Source organism: Paramisgurnus dabryanus, chromosome 23 (genome assembly GCF_030506205.2).
Source record: "Paramisgurnus dabryanus chromosome 23, PD_genome_1.1, whole genome shotgun sequence".
Lineage (NCBI taxonomy): Eukaryota > Metazoa > Chordata > Actinopteri > Cypriniformes > Cobitidae > Paramisgurnus > Paramisgurnus dabryanus.
The window spans coordinates 13477749-13502349 of NC_133359.1; the positions used below are offsets into that span (position 1 = coordinate 13477749).

General features: G+C 34.0%; 4 protein-coding genes across 4 annotated transcripts; 3 read left to right on the forward strand and 1 right to left on the reverse strand.

Annotated features, from left to right (window-relative positions):
• Positions 1–1513: 1513 nt before the first annotated feature.
• On the reverse strand, positions 1514–6275 carry atp6v1e1a (ATPase H+ transporting V1 subunit E1a). Its single transcript, XM_065273509.2, has 9 exons — positions 6078–6275; positions 5192–5257; positions 4994–5103; positions 4844–4910; positions 3582–3671; positions 3336–3404; positions 2984–3078; positions 2804–2891; positions 1514–2576 (listed from the first exon to the last, which is right to left on the reverse strand). Exons 1-9 carry the CDS (start codon positions 6108–6110, stop codon positions 2514–2516), a joined length of 681 nt encoding a protein of 226 aa, XP_065129581.2. The 5' UTR covers positions 6111–6275; the 3' UTR covers positions 1514–2513.
• Positions 6276–7042: 767 nt separating this feature from the next.
• On the forward strand, positions 7043–12196 carry cpa2 (carboxypeptidase A2 (pancreatic)). The gene is made up of 11 exons (XM_065291721.1): positions 7043–7202; positions 7333–7408; positions 7966–8100; positions 8285–8383; positions 8498–8599; positions 8682–8783; positions 9179–9298; positions 9381–9477; positions 9618–9817; positions 9909–9993; positions 11295–12196. The coding sequence occupies exons 1-11, from the start codon at positions 7138–7140 to the stop codon at positions 11477–11479; spliced, it is 1266 nt and encodes a 421-aa protein (XP_065147793.1). The 5' UTR covers positions 7043–7137; the 3' UTR covers positions 11480–12196.
• Positions 12197–14816: 2620 nt separating this feature from the next.
• LOC135781305 (carboxypeptidase A2-like) lies at positions 14817–18858 on the forward strand. Its single transcript, XM_065291720.1, has 11 exons — positions 14817–14975; positions 15064–15145; positions 15291–15425; positions 15540–15638; positions 15736–15837; positions 15938–16039; positions 16116–16226; positions 17683–17773; positions 18019–18218; positions 18312–18396; positions 18617–18858. Exons 1-11 carry the CDS (start codon positions 14911–14913, stop codon positions 18802–18804), a joined length of 1260 nt encoding a protein of 419 aa, XP_065147792.1. The 5' UTR covers positions 14817–14910; the 3' UTR covers positions 18805–18858.
• A 1936-nt stretch (positions 18859–20794) lies between these two features.
• On the forward strand, positions 20795–24456 carry LOC135781812 (carboxypeptidase A2-like). Its single transcript, XM_065292378.2, has 11 exons — positions 20795–21105; positions 21298–21373; positions 21443–21577; positions 21761–21859; positions 21978–22079; positions 22168–22269; positions 22642–22755; positions 22832–22922; positions 23001–23200; positions 23296–23380; positions 23743–24456. The coding sequence occupies exons 1-11, from the start codon at positions 21035–21037 to the stop codon at positions 23928–23930; spliced, it is 1263 nt and encodes a 420-aa protein (XP_065148450.1). The 5' UTR covers positions 20795–21034; the 3' UTR covers positions 23931–24456.
• The last annotated feature ends 145 nt before the right edge of the window (positions 24457–24601 follow it).

A 24601-nucleotide genomic window follows, 5' to 3' on the forward strand; every position in this document is an offset into this window, starting at 1 on the left:
AAAATTGTTAAGTGTTGAGTTACATATTAATTGTTGTTGTCTATTAAAGTCCATTAAAATGAGAAAAATCCTGCAATGTTTTCCTCAAAAAACATAATTTCATCTCGACTGAACAAAGAAAGACATCAACATTTTGGATGACATTGTGGTGAGTAAATTATCTGGATTTTTCTTTTAAGAAAATGGAATATTCCTTTAAGGACCAATTGTGTACCTTTTAAAGGTACAGTTAAATGTTTTGTACCCCTAAAATTTTACTTGTACAAAATTGGTCCTTAGGGTTTTATATTGTACCCCAAAAGGTATAACATTTCAATGTGTTGTAAACCTATAAAGGTACAAAAACAAACCATTACTACCACAGTTGTGTACCTTTATTCTGACAGTGCACTTGTTCTGCCTAGGATGTTATTTTCCTCATTCTGTAGTATAAAAGGCACAATGATGTCTGTCAGAATTATACTTTTAAAAGTATACAGATAAATGCTGAGAACTTGAAGATTGTGACCAACTGTTGATGCAAACCTATTAAAGGAAGTTAAAAAGAAAAACTTATTGGTTCATTTATTTGAAAGGGGGAATATCATGAAAATCTGACTTTTTATATGTTTAAGTGCTATAATTGGGTCCCCAGTGCTTCTATCAACTTAGAAAGTGTGTAAAAGATTAATCCAGTAACTTAGTTTTGGTAAACCATTCTTTGCAAGCTTCTGAAAAAATAGGTCATTGAAATTTGGCTCTCCTTGTGATGTCAGAAGGGGATAATATTGCCCCTTATTCTGCACTATCCAACCACAGCACTGCCATTTAGTGCAGAGATCAGCTCATTTGCATTTAAAAGGACACACCCAAAAATAGCACATTTTTGCTCACACCTACAAATTACCAATGTTAACATGCTATAATAAATGATCTGTGGGGTATTTTGAGTTTAAACTTCACATACGTACTCTTGGGACAACAAAGATGTATTTGACATCTTAAAACAAATCTTGTGACATGTCCCCTTTAACATTTCGAAATAAACAAAAATCTCTTAAAAGTATCAGTAAGAGTAATTACAGCACTGTTCTATCCAGAATTTATTAAGTGTGCTTCAATATAAAATACTGGGAAAATATTTACATTAAATATGCATGTTGCAGACTAGAGATAATCTTTTTTGCTTAATAAAATGTTCGTTAAAATGCTTTTGTATGTAATGGGTTCCCTGAAAACGTCATCTGGAGTAATTTGACTATGCAAAACATTTGATTGTCCACTTGCAACTGATGCAATTCGCATCTTATGTTGAATTTCCACAAGAGAGCTTCATGTTTGATTTCATTTTGATCGTTTGCTTAAGCATTGAGCTACTTTATCTGCTTTCTCTCACGTACCGAGGATAAAGTATAATGAAGCAAATAAGATTCATTATTGGAACATACTATGCAAAGTGTTTTCTTTGTAAATGTGTGTTGGGGTGCGCTACCATCTCTGGAGAAAGACATTTTATTTCCAATCCTCACAGAAGTGCTTCAAAATATAAAATAATCTGATTTATTTTTCTGTAGTATAATGCAACACAAGAAACTGGAAACAGGTAAAAGCATTTAGATGTATACAGGTGTATAAAGCATAAATCCACATATTTCAGACATACCGATTGAGGTTTTTCACTGGCAAACCAGTTTAGCTCACAAAAAGCAGCATGAGACAATGTACATTCCTGAGTGCTTTTTGTACAGACTAGATTAAATGTCAGGACTACGTTTTAATGAACATATCCGTTTTGAAACGGTCTAAACCAGCTTAAGGTGTTTAGCTGGTTTCACCTATACCAAGCATCCCCCCATTAGGTTTTTGGATGGTCAGTCAGCTAGGCTCCAAGTAGACCAATCCTCAAAATGCCTCTAAATCCACAAAAACAAATGAGCTGTAAAACTTGGCCAGGCTACGAGACCAGTTTACCAGCTTAGGCTGGATTAAACTTTTAGCAGGTATACCCAACTTTCCAGGTGAAAAGGAAAATTTAAAAGTCATTACAGAAGTACATCATAAACATTTAATAAAGAAATGTCTTTGGTGTTTTTCTCCAGAAAGAAAATTCACAAACACAAAAATCACTTAAAGGGATAGTTTAATGAAAAATAAAAATTCTGTCATCATTTACTGACCCTTGAACGCAAATGTAGATATTTTGAAAAATGTTAATAACCAAACCGATCTGGGGCACCATTCACTTCCATAGTATTTTTTTAATCTACTGCAGAAGTTATTGGTGCACCAGATTTGCTTGGTAACAAATATGCTTTAAAATATCTTCCTTCCACCAGTTTGGAACAACGTGAGGGTGACTAAATGATCGAATTTTCATTTATCAATGAACCGTCCCTTTAATTTACAGAACTGCTTTAATTTACAGTTTTCCCACTTTAGAAACCCGGTATATTTCACCAGACCTTCAATATCTTCGCCAGTCTTCTGAATTCCTGCATTCTCTTAAGGACACATCTTGGTAACAGCACAGTCTCTTAATCCAAAAACTTGCGGTTTTGGTTAACGCCAAACAGATTTACTCTGATCTCAGGCATCATCTGTAACAGAATAAAGATGAGAAATACATGGTCATGATGAATGAACAAAGTTCACAACAATAAACTTAATAATAAAAAAGAACCAACAAGTATTTGTCCAATTTGTAATGCTACTTTTCTCATGTATTGTCCTGTTCTTCAAACCGTTTGGTTTCCAGTTACATTATCGCATATCAACTGAACATGGGTGCTTTTTAATAGTAGTTCTGTCCCTATCATTATCTTACCTGTTGAGCCAGAAGGTCTAGTCTACTTTCCAATGTGTTGGATACCTTGATCTTGCCATCAGCGTTGTAGACCTCAATACCTCCTGAACTGAGCATGCCAAGCACAAACAAAATTAACAAAGTTTTCATAAAGATTATATAGGGAAAGTTTTCAATTAAATAAACGGGGTAAGATCTTACATGCTAGGTGGCAGGAAATTATTCTCATCAATGCGCACTTCGATGTTACTCTTGATAGCTCCTTTGTAGATGGGAATGTTCTTCTGGACGGCCGCCTGTAATAACAGACAATACCGATATCTAAACCTTTTATAAAACCATAAACGGATGATGATCCCCATTCACTTCTATAGCAGGAAAAAAGAATACCATGGAAGTAAATGGGGTTTATAAACTGTTTGGTTACAAAATATTTTCCTTTGTGTTTATCAGAACATAGAAATTGATATAGATTTGTAACAACATGAGAGCAAGTTCTTCATTTTTGTGTGAACACGAAGTATCCCTTTAAAATGTGAACACTTGAATTTACCTGCACCAATGCAACATCTGCCTTTCTACAGCGGATAATAACTTTGGGCTCCAGCAACTGATAAAATCCCTGTTGAGATAATGTGTGTTTAAATCATATTATTTGATCTTTTGAGATCAAATATGGTTCATATTAAAAAGTATCAGAAATCTTAACATCAAACATACAAAATAATGATTGCATTAAAAGTTAACATCAAGAAAAAATCAATTTAAGAATCTACAGTACTAAACAGAAATAAGTGACCTGTAACACAAGACCCTCCAGTAGTGATTTGTAGTGATTTGGGTCTTTGGCAATGTTGGCCAACCGTTGTTGTGCCTCATTAAGAAGATCCTACAACAAATCACAAGCATTAGACAAAAGTTAAAATTAATTCGATGAGTATGGGATTCAGTTTCAAGTTATCATATGTGACCCTGCCTGTGAAAACCAAGCTAAGTAATATTTTTGTTATCTATAAAATGTCAAGACATAATGTAAAGAACATTCTGTGAAAATATAACCTTGATCTCTTTAAAATGGATGAAGCGATTGAAATCAATGCCTTAAAGGATTAGTCAACTTTCTTAAAAAAAATCCAAAAAATTTTCTCACCATCATGTCATCCAAAATGTTGATGCCTTTCTTCATTCAGTCGAGAAGAATTATGTTTTTGGAGGAAAACATTCCAGGATTTTTCTCACTTTAATGGACCCCAACACTTAACATTTAACTCAACACTTAACAGTTTTTTTCAACTGAGTTTCAAAGGACTCTAAACGATCCCAAACGAGGCAAAAGGGTCTTATCTAGCGAAACGATTGTCATTTTTGACAAGAAAAATAAAAAATATGCAGTCTCCGGTCCTGTGATGCGCCAGCGCGACCTCACGCAATACGTCATCACGTCAAGAGGTCAGGAATGATGTATGCGAAACTACGCCCCAGTGTTTACAAGTGTGGAGGACCGTTCTGACGTTATTGTATGTGGAATGATACAAATTAATGTCTTTGTGTCAGTTTATTGTTTAAAATGGTCCGCAAATGTGCATTTCATATATGTAACACGTGACCTTTCCACGTCACTACGCAATTACATGAGGTTGCGCTGGCGCATCACAGGAATGGAGATAGAAGAGAAGTTGTGGATTAATAGTGCATTTTTTTTTCTTGTCAAAAATGACAATCGTTTCGCTAGATAAGACCCTTTTGCCTCATTTGGGATCGTTTAGAGTCCTTTGAAACTCCGTTTAAAAAAACTGTTAAGTGTTGGGGTCCATTAAAGTCCATTAAAATGAGAAAAATTCCTCAAGAAACATAATTCCTTCTCCACTGAATAAAGAAAGACATCAACATTTTGGATGACATGGTGGTGAGTAAATTATCTGGATTCATTTTTTAAGAAAATGGACTAATCCTTTAAATCAAACTTTGATGCTCCTAATCTCATAATTAGATTAGATAACCTGGATTTCATAGACATTGTCACATGTCAAAGCCATAAGTGTATGACTAAAATCATCGTACCTTAATCATATCATCACGGGCTTTAAGCACCTTCAGTCTGGCCTGGTTCAGCAAATTAGACATCTGGCTGGGGATTGGAATGGAAACTGAATATATATTCAGACAAATAACTTATGTTATTCATTTAAAAAACCAAAAAGACAAACTCACATTTTTTTCTGTTGGTCAATCTGTTTCTCTTTCTTCTCATAATACTCCATAATTTTCAACCTCTGGGTCTGTACCAGTCGTCCCTTTTCAATATTAAACTCTTCCTCTGCCTGTGAGCAAATAAATTTCCAAATAGATGATACAAAATCTTTAAAAAAACATACATTTTCCTTAAGTATCATCGGCAAAACACATTACCTTGGCATCAATCTCCTCTGCCTTTTCATTGGCTTCTTGCTCAATAAAGGCCATCATGTGTTTGATCTAAAGAAAGAGACAAGTGCGTGTGAATGACACATTGAGAAATCAGAAGTGTGTAAGTGTACAAAAAGAGCAGTTAACATGGCCAATCTTGCAGCTGCAATGCATTTTAGTGTTGTGATAATGAAAGCTGGATATATTATAGCCAGAAGGTATAGTTATGCAAAATAGTAGATGGCAGAAATACAACAGCAAGGTGAGTGAATTTAAGATTAATAGAAAATACATCCAAATATATCTCAAGCCCCATAAACCTTTTCAGATTATGTCATTTAATATAAAAATATATTAATAAAAAGCAAATAATGGTAAAAACTGGTAGGGAAATGAGACTGAAACAAATGTTACATCAATGTTACATCAGTGCAGCTAGGAAAGTCCATGAAGCCGTGTTGGACATCATTCAGGACAGAAGTTCCTCTTTTGGACTCTCCTATGACTTGGTCACGTGATTGACCGTATTAAAGTTTACAGAATGCGTTTAATGAAGCCAATCACTTGACAAATATTAATAAAAAGTTATAACCTAAATATTTTGTTATTGGGAAACTTTTCAAAAGATCCACAAAATACTTTGTTTTCTTCCACCCTAAAACATAAAAAACTACCTTTGTGCCTCTCAAAATTTAAATAAAACGGGTTAATACATAACAAAACCTAAAACACTAAAAAAGTACAAAAAAGACCATCAGAGTAATCAAATAACGATTATATCATAATAACAAGGCTTCCTAATATGCTTGTCTCCTCTAAACCATAACAGTTTATTAAAAAAATATTACTTCCTAAGTAAGTTTATAAACTTATGAAGCAGTGGGCTTACCTGCTTCTGTACGTCTGCATCGCTAAGCGCCATAGTTGAAGTTTTTATGGTACGCGTTTACAAAGGTAATGACTTAGATATGAAGACAGATTTATAACAAGAAAGATAAATATAAACTAAATCGCATTCGAGTATTACTGAGACAAGCAGTACTACGTTAGTTCCGTCTAGCGTCAGCTGACAGACCTGGATCAGTCACGTGATTTGAAGCGCGTCATATTTTAAGTCTCGCTACATGTTGTGCGTTCGAAGCGCTCGCGCGATACTTTGATGTCATAAGTGGAACGGTCTTCGCAGCCCGCATGTTTAGGGTTTACTAAGTAGTCAACTACTCAAAAATAATTCTGTCACTTTCACATTTTTAAGTACAGTAATTTGTAGCTGGGTGAAAATGTTATGTGAATTGTCAGACAAGGTCAAACCTTTCCAACAGTTTAAGTTAGAGAGAACATTTCACAAGACTATTCTATAGATGTCAAAAACACTTTGGTGTCCCCAGAGTGCGTATGTGAAGTTCTAGCTTAAAATATCATATAGATAATTTATTATTGCATATTAAAATTGACACTTTGTAGGTGTGAGCAAAATGTGCTGTTTTTGGGTGTGTCCTTTACAATGCAAATGATTTGATCTCTACACTGAATGGCAGTGCTGTGTGGTTGGATAGTGCAGATTAAGGTGCGGTATTATCCCCTTTTGACATCACAAGGGGGAGAAATTTCAATAACCTATTTTTTCACAAGCTTGCAGAGAATGGTTTAGCATTTTGGGGTTGATCTTTGGGTTGATCTTTTTCACATTTTCTATAGGTTGATAGAAGCACCAGGAACCCAATTATAGCACTTAAACATGGAAAAAGTCTGATTTTCATGATGTGTCCCCTTTAAGAGTCACTGAGAAACATGCTGCAATGTCCAGCTGAAACAAGTACACATTAAAAGATTGGTTGTTGCCAAGTCATATTAACTTGCATCAGCACTTGGGCTGGATATAACTGCTGTACGAGCAAAACAGAGGTGAAGAATAAACACAGCGGAGATCATATCATGAACAGAAGAACATGAGGCTGTATCGAGCTATCTTCACGCTTTTGGTCGCAGTTTACTGCAATGAACTCTGTAATGGGTAAGTTCATCAATAGTTGAGATATTACATATGCTGTACAATATGTCACTTATATGTTTTAAAGGCCATAATTGATAAACATCATACATTTTTAAATGACGTGACTATATATATATTTTTTTCTTGATAGAGACCAAGTTCTCCGAATCCATGCCAAAACTGCGGACCACCTTGAGGTTCTGAAAGAGCTTAAAACGGACCGACGGGTATGACTATGTTTTAACCTGTTAAACAGTGTACCATATGTGTTTGGTTAGTTACAGGTGATGGATTACTTGAATAGATTTATTTTATATATTATCTTTAGTTTATACCAGGGGTCTCCAACCTTTTGTGAGCAAGGGCTACCACAATGGATAAAACAATCTTGAGGGCTACTTTTTGATAGTCTACACAAAACTTTCTTGGTTTACATGTCGATTTTTTTATTTATTTTACTTGTTGATATGTTTTAATATTGTTTAAAAGATTAACATACGTAAACTAAGCCAAGCTTTGAAATATGTAATAAATAAATATTTATATTGAGACTATTAATAGAATGTACTTTGGCGGGCACCTCCAGGCTCTGTGTGGGCACCACGTTGGAGACCCCTGGTTTATGTATTAAAATAGCTCAAGAAAATTTTGCCAGACAAAATTTTGTTTATTGAAATAAACTAGGATGCTCCTTACAGCTAATTAACCAATGATGCTGACATTTCAGCTTATTTATTTAAATTACATTCATGCATGTTATGTAATATAATTTGTGATTCTGTAGCTGGATTTCTGGACCCATGGCATCTCTACTGCTCTGCCTGTTGATATCCGCGTGCCTCACGCCAGTCTGCACGCTGTCAAAGACTTACTCGCTGAAAACAAGGTCCCTTTCACAGTCATGATCAACAATGTGCAGGTGAGGGTTAAAAAAACAAAAAATCAAACGACATAAAAGTTATTCAGCCATGCAGAATTTGTAGAAGATCCGAACATGGGAAATCGCATCATATTTATTTTTTACCAGTTTAACTACAATGTACCTTGTAATGTAATTTATAGCAGAATATATTATTAACATACAATGTTTTACTTTGTCTCAGGAACTTCTGGATAAGGAGAAAGCTGAGATGGAGAGGAATGCAGCTATGGAGCGTAGCACCAAAATCTTTAACTTTGCTGCTTATCACACCCTGGATGAAGTAAGTACACACACTGTATAGTATTATGAAATGGCACACAAATAAGCAATTTCCATATCAAATGTATGATATTGTGCATCTGTGAGATAGTCTGAATATTTTTAATGACTTTAGATTTACAGTTTTATGGACAACCTTGTTAATAGCCACCAAAATCTGGTCTCTAAAGTGCAAATCGGCAACTCTTATGAGAACCGCCCCATGTATGTTCTCAAGGTAAATAAACACAGATTTCAATTTATTCAATGTAAATATCTATGTAGAACTGTCTGGTATAAAATATTTACAATGAATCTAGTTCAGCACAGGTGGAGAGGGAAAACCAGCGATCTGGATTGACGCTGGAATCCATTCCAGAGAATGGGTTTCCCATGCAACTGCAGTGTGGATTGCCAACCAGGTGAATGAGATTGTGGTAGACTTATTGATTTAGTACTTGGTTATAAGTCATAGAGCGGTTTTTTTATGTAGGTGTACTCATTATTTTCTGTAAAAGTATTTTTATTTGCAAAAATGTTTTGAATGTGTGAGAAGTTACCAAGTTTATGGCATAAACCTGAATTATTATTTATTATTTTATGCAGTTAAAAGGCATTAATCATGGTTATTATGTCATTTAAATAATCTTTAATAATAACGGATACTTATAGATTCTTCCTGTGAGGTGATCTTATGTGCAGTATGAACTCAAAAACATGTTAAAAAAAAACTAAAAAAAAAAGGCAAGAAAAGAAAGTACAAACTAGCTGTTTACCATCTTTGAAACCTTCTAATCAGATTCTTTTACATCTCTAGATTGCCACAGACTTTGCAAGTAATCGTGCCCCTGTGCCTAAAATCCTGGGTGTAATGGATATCTACATGCTGATTGTGGCAAACCCCGATGGATACGTCTTCTCCCACACCTCCCCAAATGTAAGCTAATGTAATTCATTTCAATGAGAACAAAAATCTTTCAAAAAAGTTTTTATGACATTTCTAATATATTTTTAATCAGGAATTTTACCGGTTTTGGCGTAAAAACCGTTCTGTGACCTCTGACCCCAAATGTCGTGGCGTTGACATCAATCGGAACTGGGATGCTGAATTTGGGGGTACGACAATATTCTCATTATATCTAATTGAAATGAAAAATAATCTATTATCAGGACAACATATCGCAATTTTGGGTCAAAATTTAGGGGGTTCTCAATTTTAGGTAACTTTTAGTGTGTCCATGCATATTTTCTCCTAGCTCCTGGTGCCAGTGACAATCCCTGCGATGAAGACTACCGCGGCCCTTCTGCTAACTCTGAGATTGAAGGGAAAAATATGGCAGATTTTATTGTGAACCATGACAACTTTAAATCTTTCATTACTCTTCACTCATACAAACAGCTCCTTATGTATCCTTACGGTTATACTGGAACAGACACTCCTGACAAAAGTGAACTTGTAAGTCAATCTGCTTTCATAACCCTTTATATGTTTTCTTTTTACGTTACATTAGAGTCTCATTTTTGTGTGTGTGTGTGTTTGTGTGTAGCACAATGTTGCTCTATCTGCAAGCAAAGCACTAAACTCTTGGCATGGCACTGTCTACAAAGTTGGAAATATCTTCAGCACTATAGGTAAGTCAGCGCACTGGTAAACCCAGCTGCTGGTCATAATTACTTTTGAAATTAAAATGTCCATATTGTGTAGATCACACAGTCTGTTAAAGCTTTTCACAGGTTCTCAACAGGTTAAAAAATCACAACTAATGTTTTGTCCTCAGTACTGTTTTAGTATTGGTTATGTAAATTGTTTAATACCTAGGCCACTTTTTTAAAACTCTTCAGATTTTCTTTGACTGTGGACTAAACTGAATTATTTTGTCATTACTTTGATACAGGGCTGGACTGGGACAAAAATTCGGCCCTGGCATTTTGGCCCAAACCGGCCCACACTACATACACTGCAAAAAAATGATTTTCAAGAAAAAATGCTCTTAGTATTTTTGTCTTGTTTTCAGTTAAAATATCAATAAATTCTTAAATTAAGATGCTTTTCTTGATGAACAAAATGACCCAAGAAAATAAGTCTAGTTTTTACACCAAAAATATCAAATTTAAAGGAATTTATGTAAGAAATGTATATCAATTAATCATAAAATGGCCCTGATATGTCACTAGACATTAAGAAATCATTTTCATTTCAAATACGTATATCACTGACAACAGTGGTCCGGCCAGGATATTGTCATTTAAAAAGTGGAGTTGCAGCCCTCAACTGATGTTTATGTTGTCATGTTGTGTATTGGCCACCAGTTGGGTGATTGCAGTACCAGTTTTAGCCACAAGTTTTGTTATTGCAATACCAGTTTTGGCCACAATCTTACATACTGTTCCTTTAAGTGATTTTGTGCATAAAACTAGCAAAAAAATCTGCTAATGCGGTAAGCAAAAAAAATCTTGAACATTTTTCTTAAACACTAAATGCAAGACAAATTCAAGAAAAATTGCTTACACCATTGGCAGATTTTTTTGCTTGTTTTATGTCACTTAAATTTAAAATGTAAAAAAAAACTTATTTTCTTGGGTCATTTTGCTCATCAAGAAAAAGCATCTTATTTACTGAAAACAAGACAAAAATATTAAGATTTTTTTTTCTTGAAAATCATTTTTTGCAGTGTATAATTACAAATACCACCCATCTTTGCACGCCTTTAAATATGTATAGCAATAGCAACTCCAATTCCATAAAAGCACTAAACCCAATTAATAGCAGGTAGAAAAGAGTGAGAGTTGACACAACAAATTTTGATAAAAAAATTATTCAAAAAAAATTCACAGCATATTTTTCAAAAAGTGTGAGTGATATTGATTCTTTTCCCTATGGGAAATGCATGTAACCAGTTGTAAAAAACTAATGTTTGTGTGTTGTATTACAGAGCAAGCTAGTGGTGCAAGTATTGACTGGGCTTACAATCGTGGCATCAAATATTCCTATGCGTTTGAGCTGCGTGACACTGGCAAACACGGATTCCTCTTGCCTGCCGACCAAATCGTTTCAACTTCAAAAGAGACCTGGCTTGCTATCAAATACATCATGGAATATGTTTGTGATAAACTTTAAGAATAATTTACGGATGTCTTAATAAGTTCCCAGAAGATGCATATTTGTAACAAATTATAAGAATGTTAATGATGTAAAAAACGTATAATTTAAAATTACACCTGCATTTTAGTAATCTCTCTTTAAAAAAAATCACAGCAAGAAGGTCTCCTGGTTCGAGCCCCGGTTATAGGTCAGGTGGCCTTTTTTGTGTGGACTTCGCATGTTCTCCCTGTGTCAGCATGGGTTTACTCTGGGTACTCCGGTTTCCTCCCACAGGCCAAAAACATGCAAGTTAGGTGAATTGAAGATTGAACCAAATTAACCCTCCCCTAACCTTTGTATGGATTTTAAGTAAATCAACTTGTCACTCTAAAAAAATGGTGCTATATAGCAACAAAAGTGGTTCTATGCTCGTAATCATAGAAGAACCCTTTTTAGTGCCATAAAGCAGCGGTGAAGCACCTGTGTAGAACCATGTAGCACCACTATAGCAGTACATATGGTTCTAAATAGCACTATGTGGTTATACACAGGAGCTTCACAGGTTCTACACAGGTGCCTCACAGGTGCCAAAAATGGTTCTTCTATGATTATGAGCAAAGAACCACTTTTGGTGCTATTTAGCACCATTTGTTTTTAGAGTGCAGTTCTCCCCATGAATATAGATGCTGTGAAGAATAAAGAAAGAATGAATCTTCTTTGAATTCTGTTAAAAATAAATGTTGTGCATTTAAACTGCCTTTAGTCAGTTTCTTTGTCCAAAACATATTTACCTTAGAAATATAAGGTGATTTACATTAGAATAATACACTGACAGAAAAGGGTAACTTATCTGTCCCTGGGATTGTCAATGTGTATACAAGACATTGAAATGGTGTACCTTTTAAGGTACAATATTATATTTTTTAAAGGGATAGTTCACCTTAAAATGAAACTTCTGTTATCATTTACTCATCCTCATGTTGTTCTTAACCTGTATGAATTTCTTTTTTCTGATGAAGAAGATATTTTGAAAAATGATGGTAAACACACAGCAGTAAGTGACCATTGAGGAATGAAAAAAATATGATGGCATTTATTGAGTACCGTCAACTGTGTGCTCATCATCTATCCAAAATAGTTTTTCCTACTATGGTCACATCTGCTGTGTGTTTACCATCATTTCTCAAAACATCTTCTTTTGTGTTCATCAGGAAAAAAAGACATTCGTACAGGTTTAGAACAACATGAGGATGAGTAAATGAATGAGGTATGAATTTTCATTTTAGGTTAACTATCCCATATATTGTGTTCCTTAAGGAACAATTTTGTACCAGTAAAATTTTAGGGATTCAAAACAGCTATACAATAGATCCTTATAGGAGTAGTCCACTTTAAAGATGGGGTCCATTGACTTTTTATAGTAGGAAAAAAATACTATGGTAAGTCAATGGGCCCCATCTTTAAAGTGGACTACTCCTTTAAGGTACAGTAATAATGTACCCAAAAAGTACAAGTTGTATTATGTATTATGTTCAGTACACCTGTAAAGATACCAAATGGAAGGTACCACCCCAGCATACGGTTTTGTACCTTTGTTCTGACAGTGTACAGTGTTCTTGTCTTCGTAGAATAATTTGTTATCAGTTTCTTTCTTAAATAGCACAATTGTTACAAATAAAGGTGCTTCAGATAGAAGAACCATTTTGGCTAAATGGTTCTATAAAGAACATTTAAAAGGTACCCTGGCTATACACGTAAACATGTATGGTTTAATAGATTGGAATGGGCAATATAAAAACATTACAAATGTCATAGTTTTAATAAACTTCATAATGATTTCAAATGGTTGCAATAAAACACATTCTAAGACTACAGCAAGGTAAAGGTGATAAACAAGTCAGTAGATTATAAAATGATGTGAAAACACAGCATCAGGTCTTCTGTTAAGCCCTTTCAGAGAGAGTAACATACATAATGAATAATATAGAAAACATACTAATGAAAGAACATTAAAATAAAGGCAATCTGAGAGGTAAGAATGAGTGGGAAATAAAAATACTCACATAAAAAACTATAGAAGTTACCATATTATTATTATTTACTATAGTAGACTGTAGTAATTTTTGACAACAACGATTACGCCTCATCCATTTCAGAAAGTGAAACATAGTGGCGGCCTCTATAGGTTAAAATAAGTATTACATGGTGTGGTTTTTTATGTGTTTCTATCAATAAATTTAAGTAGTTGAAGGCAAATAGAAATATTAAAGCAAAAAAGTTTTCATAGTCAGGGTAGCTTTTAACATCTGAAGGACATTTGTGTTTCACGAAAGGTTCTTCAGATTATAAAAATGTAAGATAGGAACACTTTTTTACACTGTAAAAAGTAAAAAGTTGCATCAACTTTAAAAAAAACTTCAGTTGGTAACACCTAAAAATGACTTTTTTTAATCTTATATGTTCAAGTTGAAAAACTGTAGATTTTTTTTAGGTGTTACCAAAAGTATTTTTTTAAGATGATCAATCTTTTAAATGTTTACAGTGTAAAGTTTGACTGAATGAGAAACCCAAAATTGCCCTTTTAAGCACCTTTATTTTAAAGAGTGTACTTTAAAATAGCTTTATAATATCAGTTGTTTAATCATTTCTATTATTTATTTTCTTTCATGCAAATTATATTTTATATTAACACTACATTTTAATTAGTGCTGGGCAGGGATTAATCTAAATTAATTGCATACAAAATAAAAGTGAGTTTTTTCATAAAATATGTGTTTATATTTTAACACACACACACACATACATGTATACATTTCAGATTTTTTTTATTTATATATCCTTTGTTTACATATTATATAGAATATATAAAAATTTAAATAAATATATATACACTTGTTAATGTTTCTTAAATAATATGTATACATGTATGTGTGTGTATTTCTTTATATATATATATATATAGGCCCACATAATAATTACACACTCATATATTATGCAAAAACTCACTTTTATTTTGTATGTGATTAATCTAGATTAATCTTTGCCCAGCACTAATTTTAATCCAATAATCTAATAATCCAATATATTTTGGCACAAACTGACAGCCTCAGTTTATAGGCACAAACAGGCCCATATATTTATGACTGTATTGTTTACCGGAGATAAACCTTTACCGAGCACAGCTTTGTCCTTTCACAGACAACATGATAAGGCCTAACTCTGTATCTGGCTTTAACCGACTGTTGTATAAACTTTCACATGAGTTAACACCTTTTTTACCCTAATTTTAGAAATACTGTGAAACATGCAGCAATATACAGCTGGAAAAATAGACTGCTGGTTTCCGAGTCACATTGTCTTGCATCAGCACTGATTATGAGATATCACTGAGAACTCGACATGTGTCTGTAAGTGTATAAGAGCAGCTCAGCTATGAGAGGAAACTACAGAGGCCAGAGCAGGACAACATGAAGCTCTTTCTTGCTGTTTTTGCAGTTTTGGTCGCAGTTCACTGCGAGGATCTCTTTAATGGGTTAGTTTAAATAATGGTTCTCTAACACAGATCAGTATCTGAGCCTCATTTTGTCTTTTACAAAATCTGATTTCTATGTTCCTAATAGAGATCAAGTTCTCAGAATCCAAGCTGAAACCGAGGACCACCTGAAGGTTTTGAAGGAGCTGGAAGAAGACGTGCATTTGGGGGTATGAAGGTCTTTACTATAACTATTAAATCATACCAGTTACTATATATTTTTTTCTCTAGACCAAAAACTGATGCTGATATGTTTCAACTTTCAATGGAAAATAATAATGTATATGTGGATAATGTATGTTTGTGATCCAATAGCTGGATTTCTGGTCCCATGGCCTCTCTACAGATCTGCCTGTTGATATCCGCGTACCTCGCACCAGTCTGTACAATGTTAAAGGATTCCTTACTGTAAACAAGATTCCTTTCACAGTCATGATCAACAATGTGCAGGTGAGAGATTTAGGAGACACACTGAAAACAAAGATAAGACTTGCTACAATAGTGGGTGGGTATTATTTATTAGTGTAATGTAACAGTAAGTTGCAAAATTGTATTGTACCACAGGATCTTCTGGATAAGGAAAAAGCAGAGATGGTGAATAATGCAGCGATGGAGCGCAGTACCAAGAGCTTTAACTTTGGTGCTTATCACTCCCTGGATGAAGTGCGTTCACAAATTTAGTATTGAAGTATGACACACAAAGCAATATTCTTGCTTAAGAGATGAACAAAACGTCTTTGAATGTTTTAAATATTTTCAGATTTACAGTTTCATGGACGACCTTGTGACAAGTCACCAAAACCTGGTCTCTAAAGTGCAGATCGGCAACACTTACGAGAACCGCCCCATGTATGTCCTTAAGGTAAAGTTGAAAAAAGCAGATTACATGATTATGATCAGATTAAAAATGTAATGATTTCTGTGCCATACAAGTTTGTGGTTTTAAATATTTTTTTTTTTAGTTCAGCACTGGTGGTGTGAATCGACCAGCAATCTGGATCGACGCAGGAATCCACTCCAGAGAATGGGTTAGTCAGGCTTCTGCATTGTGGATTGCCAACAAGGTGAGTGATTTGATCATATGCTACATAACATAAAACATTTCAAATATTATAACTCTCTGAAACTATACTTTCGTAGATTGCTACAGACTATGGGGTTGATGCCGCTGTCACGGCTCTTCTCGGCCAAATGGATGTCTACTTGTTGATTGTGGCCAACCCTGACGGATACGCCTTCACTCATTCCAGTGTAAGTATTTCATTAAATTGTCTGTAAGTTAATTTTTGGAATATTCAAGTCATGATGAGAAAATCTGTTAGCAGCCCTTGGTTTAATAACAATAGTTAAAACTCACCAAGCAGCCATCATTTCACTGTCTAGGTTAACTATGGACCCAAATTAGTCCGGCTTTTAGTAACCCACTTTTAGCCAAAATAACCGTGAATTTGTTTATGTCATTATTGCCAAAATTAACTTGCAGGAGTGATATTTTATCATGTTAGCAAAGTCAACAGTGATTACAAATTGCACAAAATTTTTTTTTTATTCAAAACAAAACATTTAAACTTTATTTTTAAAAAATAAAATTAAATTTTTTTGTTTTAATGTAGCTTAAATAAATTGATTGAAACCACTTACCTTAAAAATAATTTAAGTAAATTGAATGATTGTGTTGTTTTTTTGCTTGTTATATAAATAAACTACGTTTAAAGAACTTTGTTGTTTTTTATTCTTAGCGGAGTTTACCGGAAGTTACGTGCGGACAACGACTGCCGCTTGTTTATGTTGTTACTGCTGAAACCGTCTATATATATATATATATATATATATATATATATATATATATATATATATATATATATATATATAAAACCCACCAAGCAGCCATCATTTCACTGTCTAGGTTAACTATGGACCCATATTAGTCCGGCTTTGAGTAACCCACTTTTAGCCAAAATAACCGCGAATATATATATATATTATATATTATAAAATATATATTATATACTACATTTTCACAGGGGCCCAAATTATGCCTTGTTTTAGCCCAAAAAAGTTAAAAACAACTTGGTTTTTCAAGTCAGTTCAACCTAATATTTTTAAATGTTGACTTTTGTCAACTTAGCACAACTTAAAAAAGTTTAAATTATTAAGCATAATTTGCTAAGGTGAAGTAACATTAAAATTATGTGTTTATTAGAAAACATTTTTTGGCTGTCTTTAAAACGGAAAAGTGCTTGTTGGGATAGTGTTGCATGCATGATTGCTAAAATTTTATGGTGTTTCTTCGGAAACTGGTGAAGTTAAAGTTAATAAAACAATAAAATAGTTTACAGCACTTTAAAAGGGATAGTTCGCACAAAAATTATTGAAATAGTTTACTCACCCTCATGTTGTTACAAACCTGTACTCATTTGATTGATCTAAACACAAAGGAAGATATTTTGAGCAATGTTTGTAACCAAACCGTTTTTGAGCACCATTGACTTCCATAGTAGTATTTTTGTGCCTAAGTCAATGGTGCTTCTGTTTTGGCTTCATTACAAATATCTTCCTTTGTGTTCATCAGAACAAAGAAATTTATACAGATTTGTAACAACATCTGTAAATTATAACAACATTTTCATATTTGGATCTCTTTAAGAACAAAATCATATTTCAAAGCATTACTACTGTTTTTTTTTTTTTTTTGCTCTAAATTCAGAACCGTATGTGGCGTAAGACTCGATCTGTAAATTCTGGCTCCTCGTGCCGTGGTGTTGACCCCAACAGGAACTGGGACGCTGGCTTTGGTGGTATGTAGATATCATTACTTTCCCTTGTTGGAATGCTAGGTGTTGCTGTAACACAATTGGTAAAGCATGGTGCTTGCAATGCCAAGGTTATGCGTTCAATTGCTAAGAAACACGAATACTTATAATTGTACAGTGTATATGTATTCCCATACTGAAACTTAATATAAATAAATGTGTCTGCCAAATGTATAAATGCAATGTAAACAAATTGCAACATGACAAATCTGTACATTCATTTTTCCTAGGGGTTGGAGCCAGCAAGGATCCCTGTTCTGATTCCTACCACGGCCCGTATGCCCACTCTGAGATCGAAGTGAAAAACATTGTGGATCTCATCAAGAGCCACGGCAACTTTAAATCCTTCATCTCCGTTCACGCTTACTCTCAGCTCTTAATGTATCCGTACGGCTACACGTGCACAGATGCTCCTGATCAGTCTGAGCTTGTAAGCCAGTTCACATCCATAAACAGTTACTGCTTTTTATACCGTGGCTTGACTTAAATAATCTCACTATCATATTGTTTTGGGTTATTGTAGCATACTGTGGGCACCGCTGCAGCAAGTAAACTCAGTTCTCTGTACAACACCAGATACAGGGTTGGAAGCATCTGCAAAATTATCTGTAAGTGGTTTACATCCTCTTCAAGCCTTTATACTGTATTGAAATCAAAATTAGATGTTTTTTGTGAAAATGGTCCAAAAATAATGATGAAGGAACTAGCACAGCAAATTTTAATCTGATTAAATGTCCTCTGGTATAAAAAGTATCATCTCCTACTTGAATGATCTTGGTAAAATACTTAAGAAACTTATGTTTTCTCATTCTGCATGTTTCGTTCTAGACCCAGCAAGTGGTGGAAGCATCGACTGGACTTATGACATTGGCATTAAATATTCTTTTGCTTTTGAGTTGCGTGACACCGGTCTCTATGGTTTCCTCCTACCTGCCAAACAGATCATTCCCACTGCAGAGGAGACCTGGCTTGGTCTTAAATACATTATGGAATATGTTAGTAATAATTCCTATTGAGAACAATATACAAAAATATTGAAGCTACAAATAAAGGTAACAATGGAAACTGGATTTTATGTAGCTGGATTGATTTCATGATTACATTCATAGCAATTATTGCTTTGTATCATTTTAGTATGGTTGATAAACAGTATACATTTTTCTTAATGTTTATTCATATTCACTATTAAAATAATATTATAGCACTTGAAATATGGTATGCATGGATGGCAGAAAATCTCACTAAAGTCTTTTATTTTGTATTATTGAGAACAAATGGCTCTTAAATTTTAAATATTTTTTTTCCATTTGCATTTTGCCAAAAATACACAAAACATTTCAACTCATAAAAGTCAACATAACAATCTATTAAACCGTCTAAGGCTCTTGAGTCCATTCACAAAGTTTATATTAATCACATTTAAATGCTGGATTATAACATATACAGTAGTTGGGTCCAAAAGGGAGAACCTCAACAATGAGCTATAACAATCCAGCATTTTGGGCTCAAACAACCAAGCATATTTGTGTTTCTCCCTTTTAGATCCAAGCATGGTATAAAATACCCAGAATTAATTTTTAAATTAGAAGAGATTAGTCTGAAATAATAAGTAATATACATCGCAGAAAATGTATTAAAATGTAAACCTATTTGGAATGCATGTAATATCTCATTTTATCATGGATCCAAATGAGGTTAGAGATCTGGTTTGAAATTATATTTAGGAGTGGTTTCCCGAACAGGGATTATCTTAAACCAGGACAAGGCCTTAGTTTAATTAGGAAATATAACTTGTTTAAACAAACATGCCTTACTAAAAACATTACTTGTGTGCATTTTGAGGAAAAACATAGGGCACTGAGATATTTTAAGATATGTCAGTGTAAGTTGTTTTTGGTTAGGACAGCTCTTACATTTATTTTAGTCTAGTACTAGTCTAATACCTGTCCGGGAAACCATGCATAATGTGTAAATAATGTTGTTAATGACATGTAAAACATAAAATCTCAAAATTATTTTCCACACATACGTCTGTCAAAAATTTTGTGAATTAAATGAACGATTAAAGTCTTGTTTGTTGACAAAACAGTTTTCCTGCTTTCACTGAGTATTTTTTCTATCAGTCACTTACTTTGGCCAAAGTTACACTTTTTATGAAACGTTGGTTTCTTGAAGCAGTAAGACATAGAAATGTGAAAGCCCATTAAAAAAATTTGATTCAAATTAATATTATTGTCAAAAATATTTGAGTACACCCCTCACACAACTATTTAAGTATATCTTCTCAAGGGACAATACTATAGAAATGAAATTTTGATACATTTTAGAGTAGTCAATGTGCTATTTGTATAGCAGTATAGATTTACTGTTTTCTGAAAATAACTTAACATTACCCTGGTTTTCTCTCTTCACCTGTGCTGAACTGAATTCATTATAAATGAAGTTTAGATTTTAAAAACAGACATTTTTTTCCATACACAATTTGATAAGCAGAACATAAATATATATTTAAGATTATTATAGCATTTATAATATAATGATACAAGTGATACAATTTATGTCACGTGTATTCTTAAAAACATAGTTGACATAACAGTTTACATTTTTAGGGGTGGCTTCCAGGACATGGCTTAAGCTTGTCCCAGACAAAAATACATGTTTGAGTTGTCTTAACAGAATTAAATGAACTATTATAATAAAGCCATGTGTTTGTTGACACAAAAGTTCCTCCTGTTTTACTCAGTATTTTTTCAGTCACTTACATTGAGCAAAATTATCTTTTCACAATCATGGGTTTCTTGAAGCTAGATGTAAAAAATTGAAAGCAAACCATTGGTCCATTAAAGTAATTAATTGGATATTTGGTACTATTAGAGTTGGTCATTTGGATGTTACGAAACCATAAGCTGAAATGTTGAAAACATAACAAACAAATTAATAGATTTTGTTTAAAAAAACCTGTCTTCTTATTTATATGTGCTATATGCGTTGACATACTGGTCACAATACTGTTTAGTGTGGTTTACTGTAGTTTTGATTTTCATTTATCTTTTCTCCTTTGATCTTATGTCGCTTCTTAAGAAATAAAAAAGGAAGAGCAAAAAATTCTTAGCAATTACAGTAGAATAAGGAAGGAACTTTTGCCATATTTATAACCATGTTTTTGTCACATTGTGGTTTAGGGCTTTCATATATAAGAGCAGCTTTGAAATACAGAACCACAGATCATTTCATAAAGAGAAAAACATGAAGTTGTATCTGTATCAAACCATCTTTACACTTTTGGTGGCAGTTTACTGCGTGGAGCTCTTTAAAGGGTGAGTTTAGATACACAAAATAGTTGCAGAATAACAGTTGACATATAAAGTCAATACCGGCCTTAAATAAAATTGCACAGCACACCTTTACAATACAATATGTCTTGTCTTGTTGATAAGTCATTGCTTATTTTAATGATTTTTAATAACATTTCTATATACATTTTCTGATTTCTACTGTTTTCTTGACAGAGACCAAGTTCTCAGAATCCATGCGAAAACTGAGGACCACCTTGAGGTTCTGTATGAGTTGAGAGGAAACCAGGAGGTATGACAGTTTTTACTATACCTATAAAACACTGAAGCATATCTGTGTTACACTTTCATGTATCTGTAGCTGGATTTCTGGACTGATGGCATCTCTACCACTCTGCCTATTGATGTCCTTGTGCCTCACGCCAGTCTGTCCGATGTTAAAAACATCCTCAATGCAAACAAGATCCCTTTCACTGTCATGATCAACAATGTGCAGGTGAGAGATTGAGGGTCCATGTTGAAAATTTTTGTTTATAGATTACTGAAAATTAAGAAGGTCTAAAGATTTTAGTTTGGCACATGAGAAATCACATCATATTTATTTTCACCAGTTTAACCACAATGTCCTTTGTAATGTAATTTATAGCAAAATGTGTAATAATGTTTTACTGCATCTCAGGAACTTCTGGATAAGGAGAAAGCAGAGATGGAGAGTAATGCACGGATGGAGAGCAGTAGCAAGATCTTTAACTTTGCTGCTTATCACACCCTGGATGAAGTAAGTACACACACCACATATAATATTGTAAAAAATTGGTCAAATTCAAAACTAAATATGTGTCATAACCATGATGTCATTTATTTATGAATGTGAATATTTCAATGAACTTCTTCAGATTTACAGTTGGATGGATACTCTTGTTGCGACTCACTCTAAAGTCGTCTCTAAAGTGGAGATTGGCAAGTCTTATGAGAACCGGCCCATGTATGTCCTCAAGGTGAAGTCTATAGATTATATAAATATGAACACAATCAGATCATAAACTAACATCTGTCTATTTTTAAAATCTTTTTTAATGAATTCAGTTCAGCACAGGTGGAGCGAGAAAACCAGCGATCTGGATTGACGCGGGCATCCACGCCAGAGAGTGGATTTCCCCTGCAACTGCAGTGTGGATTGCCAACCGGGTCAGTGAGATTGTTTAGTCAAGGTTAAGTTTGTTGTTCATAAAACATGCAGAGTAATTTTCTTCTTAAGATGCACACAGGATGTGATCACATTCACAATATTTACTTATGAATGCATATACACAGCTTTCGCTAATACATTCAATAATTCAATTGATGCTTAGAAATTATTTCCGAGCAAGATCTGTTGAGCAAGGGGAAGTTATGTGCAATATAAACTCAAAAACATGTTTCAAAAGAAACCATAAGGAACCATACAGCAACCACAAGATGACAGTTCGATGTTTGAGCAACATTGGTCAATATACTTGCAAAGACATCTTACCAATATTTTATCTTTTGACACTTAATCCGTTTCGTTTGAATCTCTAGATTGCCAAAGATTTAGCAAAAAATCGTGGCCCTGTGCCTAAAATCCTTAGTGTAATGGATATCTACATGCTGACTGTGACCAACCCAGATGGATACGTCTTCTCCCACACAAATGTAAGTTTGCATAAATAAATGTTTTGAAGAATTGTCTAATGGTATTTCTAAATGTACTCTCTTTAATTGGCGAAAGCACCGCATGTGGCGTAAAAACCGCTCTGTGACCCCTAACCCGAAATGCCGTGGCGTTGACCTCAACCGGAACTGGAACGCTAAATTTGGGGGTACGTACAGTACAGTAGGAATGCGTTTACTCAATGTTAATGATCTGCAAGATGACAATCCTGTCACATTTTTTCCAGGGCCTGGAGCCAGCAATGACCCCTGTACTGAGATCTACCACGGCCCGTATGCCAACTCTGAGATGGAAGTAAAAAACATTGTGGATCTTATCAAGAGACACGGCAACTTTAAATCTTTTATCTCCATTCACGCTTACTCTCAGCTCTTAATGTATCCGTACGGCTACACGTGCACAGATGCTCCTGATCAGTCTGAGCTTGTAAGCCAAACCATATTCACAAACATTTAATGCTTTATATACCATGGTTTGTCTTAAATAATCTCACTATCATATATTGTTTTGGGTTATTGTAGCATACTGTAGTCACGGCTGCAGCCAGTAAACTCAGTTCTCTGTACAACACCACATATGAAGTTGGAAGCATCTGCAATATTATCTGTAAGTGGGCAATATCTTCAAGCCTTTTTAATTGACTGTATTGACAACATCATTTTATACCTAATAAGGCACTGTGAATTGCTTTGGATAAAACCATTTGCCAGATGCATAAATCTAAATGTGTGGCTGTGAACAGGGCCATGGGGACCTGTAGGCCGTTAGATTTAGTATCATGGTACTTATTAACCCTTTAGAGATGCTCCTGGTTGTGACAGAAGAAAAGCCTACTGGCTATTTAAAAAAGTGATTTTTTTGATGTCCTGCTCAAACCTCTCCTCTTCAACAAGAAATAAGTCAACAATACACAAAAGTGAGGAAGTTATGTTCTCATATTCTGCATGTTGTTGTTTTTTTCGTTCTAGACCCAGCGAGTGGTGGAAGCATCGACTGGACTTATGACATTGGCATTAAATATTCGTTCACTTTTGAGCTGCGGGACACCGGCGTCTATGGTTTTCTTTTACCTGCCAACCAGATCATTCCCACTGCAAGGGAGACCTGGCTTGCTCTTAAATATATGATGAAATATGTTAGTAATCATCCTTATTGAGAACAAAATCAAAATTATTAAAGTTAGAAATAAATATGGCAATGCATACAATATTTGTCTGTATTTATGGATCCAGTTATATTAGTTTTATTTGTTTCATGATGCCAATTCTTTATTTATCCTATCACATTGCAGTATTTTCTTAAATTATAGGAATTTTTCAATAAAATTTGATAAACAGTACAGAAATAAACACTAATGAATTTCATAGCATTTATTATATAAAATAAAATGGCTTGCAAGGAGTCCACACATTCGTAGACCACTAGTAAAACAATTTTATTTATTAGTTATTTTGCATTTTCATAATTTAATAGAATATAGGGAACAAACATACAATTTATATCACTTTTAGCAGTGCTTGTATCTTAAAATGCTAAATGTTAAGAGTAACATTTTATATTTTAGTGCTCAAACCACATCATGACCAATAGGGGGCAACATCTGCTAATAAATAAAGCGCTTTCAGAAGTAATAGTCTGTCAATGTATGAAAATTGCTTAACTTACAAATGCAAGCACACATAAAAGAAATGGGTCATTCTTTATTTGTGGTGGCAAGTGGTATCCCTATACTTTACTTTACAACTGTTGAAATAAACTTTAAATACCAATAAATTATAAAATATTTCTATGTTTGTATTCTGTAGGATAAAGACAAATCATGCACTA

Excerpts from the sequence above, each read along its gene's own strand:
- atp6v1e1a (XM_065273509.2), bottom strand. The coding sequence starts at position 6,110 with ATGGCGCTTAGCGATGCAGACGTACAGAAGCAG. Across the intron at positions 5,104-5,191 it reads CAGAGGAGATTGATGCCAAG|GCAGAGGAAGAGTTTAATAT; the intron begins GTAATGTGTTTT and ends ATTTGCTCACAG. Across the intron at positions 2,577-2,803 it reads TAGACCTTCTGGCTCAACAG|ATGATGCCTGAGATCAGAGT; the intron begins GTAAGATAATGA and ends ATTCTGTTACAG.
- cpa2 (XM_065291721.1), top strand. The coding sequence starts at position 7,138 with ATGAGGCTGTATCGAGCTATCTTCACGCTTTTGGTCGCAGTTTACTGC. Across the intron at positions 8,101-8,284 it reads TCATGATCAACAATGTGCAG|GAACTTCTGGATAAGGAGAA; the intron begins GTGAGGGTTAAA and ends ACTTTGTCTCAG. Across the intron at positions 8,784-9,178 it reads CAGTGTGGATTGCCAACCAG|ATTGCCACAGACTTTGCAAG; the intron begins GTGAATGAGATT and ends TTACATCTCTAG.
- LOC135781305 (XM_065291720.1), top strand. The coding sequence starts at position 14,911 with ATGAAGCTCTTTCTTGCTGTTTTTGCAGTTTTGGTCGCAGTTCACTGC. Across the intron at positions 15,639-15,735 it reads CTTATCACTCCCTGGATGAA|ATTTACAGTTTCATGGACGA; the intron begins GTGCGTTCACAA and ends AAATATTTTCAG. Across the intron at positions 18,219-18,311 it reads CTCCTGATCAGTCTGAGCTT|CATACTGTGGGCACCGCTGC; the intron begins GTAAGCCAGTTC and ends GGGTTATTGTAG.
- LOC135781812 (XM_065292378.2), top strand. The coding sequence starts at position 21,035 with ATGAAGTTGTATCTGTATCAAACCATCTTTACACTTTTGGTGGCAGTT. Across the intron at positions 21,578-21,760 it reads TCATGATCAACAATGTGCAG|GAACTTCTGGATAAGGAGAA; the intron begins GTGAGAGATTGA and ends ACTGCATCTCAG. Across the intron at positions 22,923-23,000 it reads CTGGAACGCTAAATTTGGGG|GGCCTGGAGCCAGCAATGAC; the intron begins GTACGTACAGTA and ends CATTTTTTCCAG.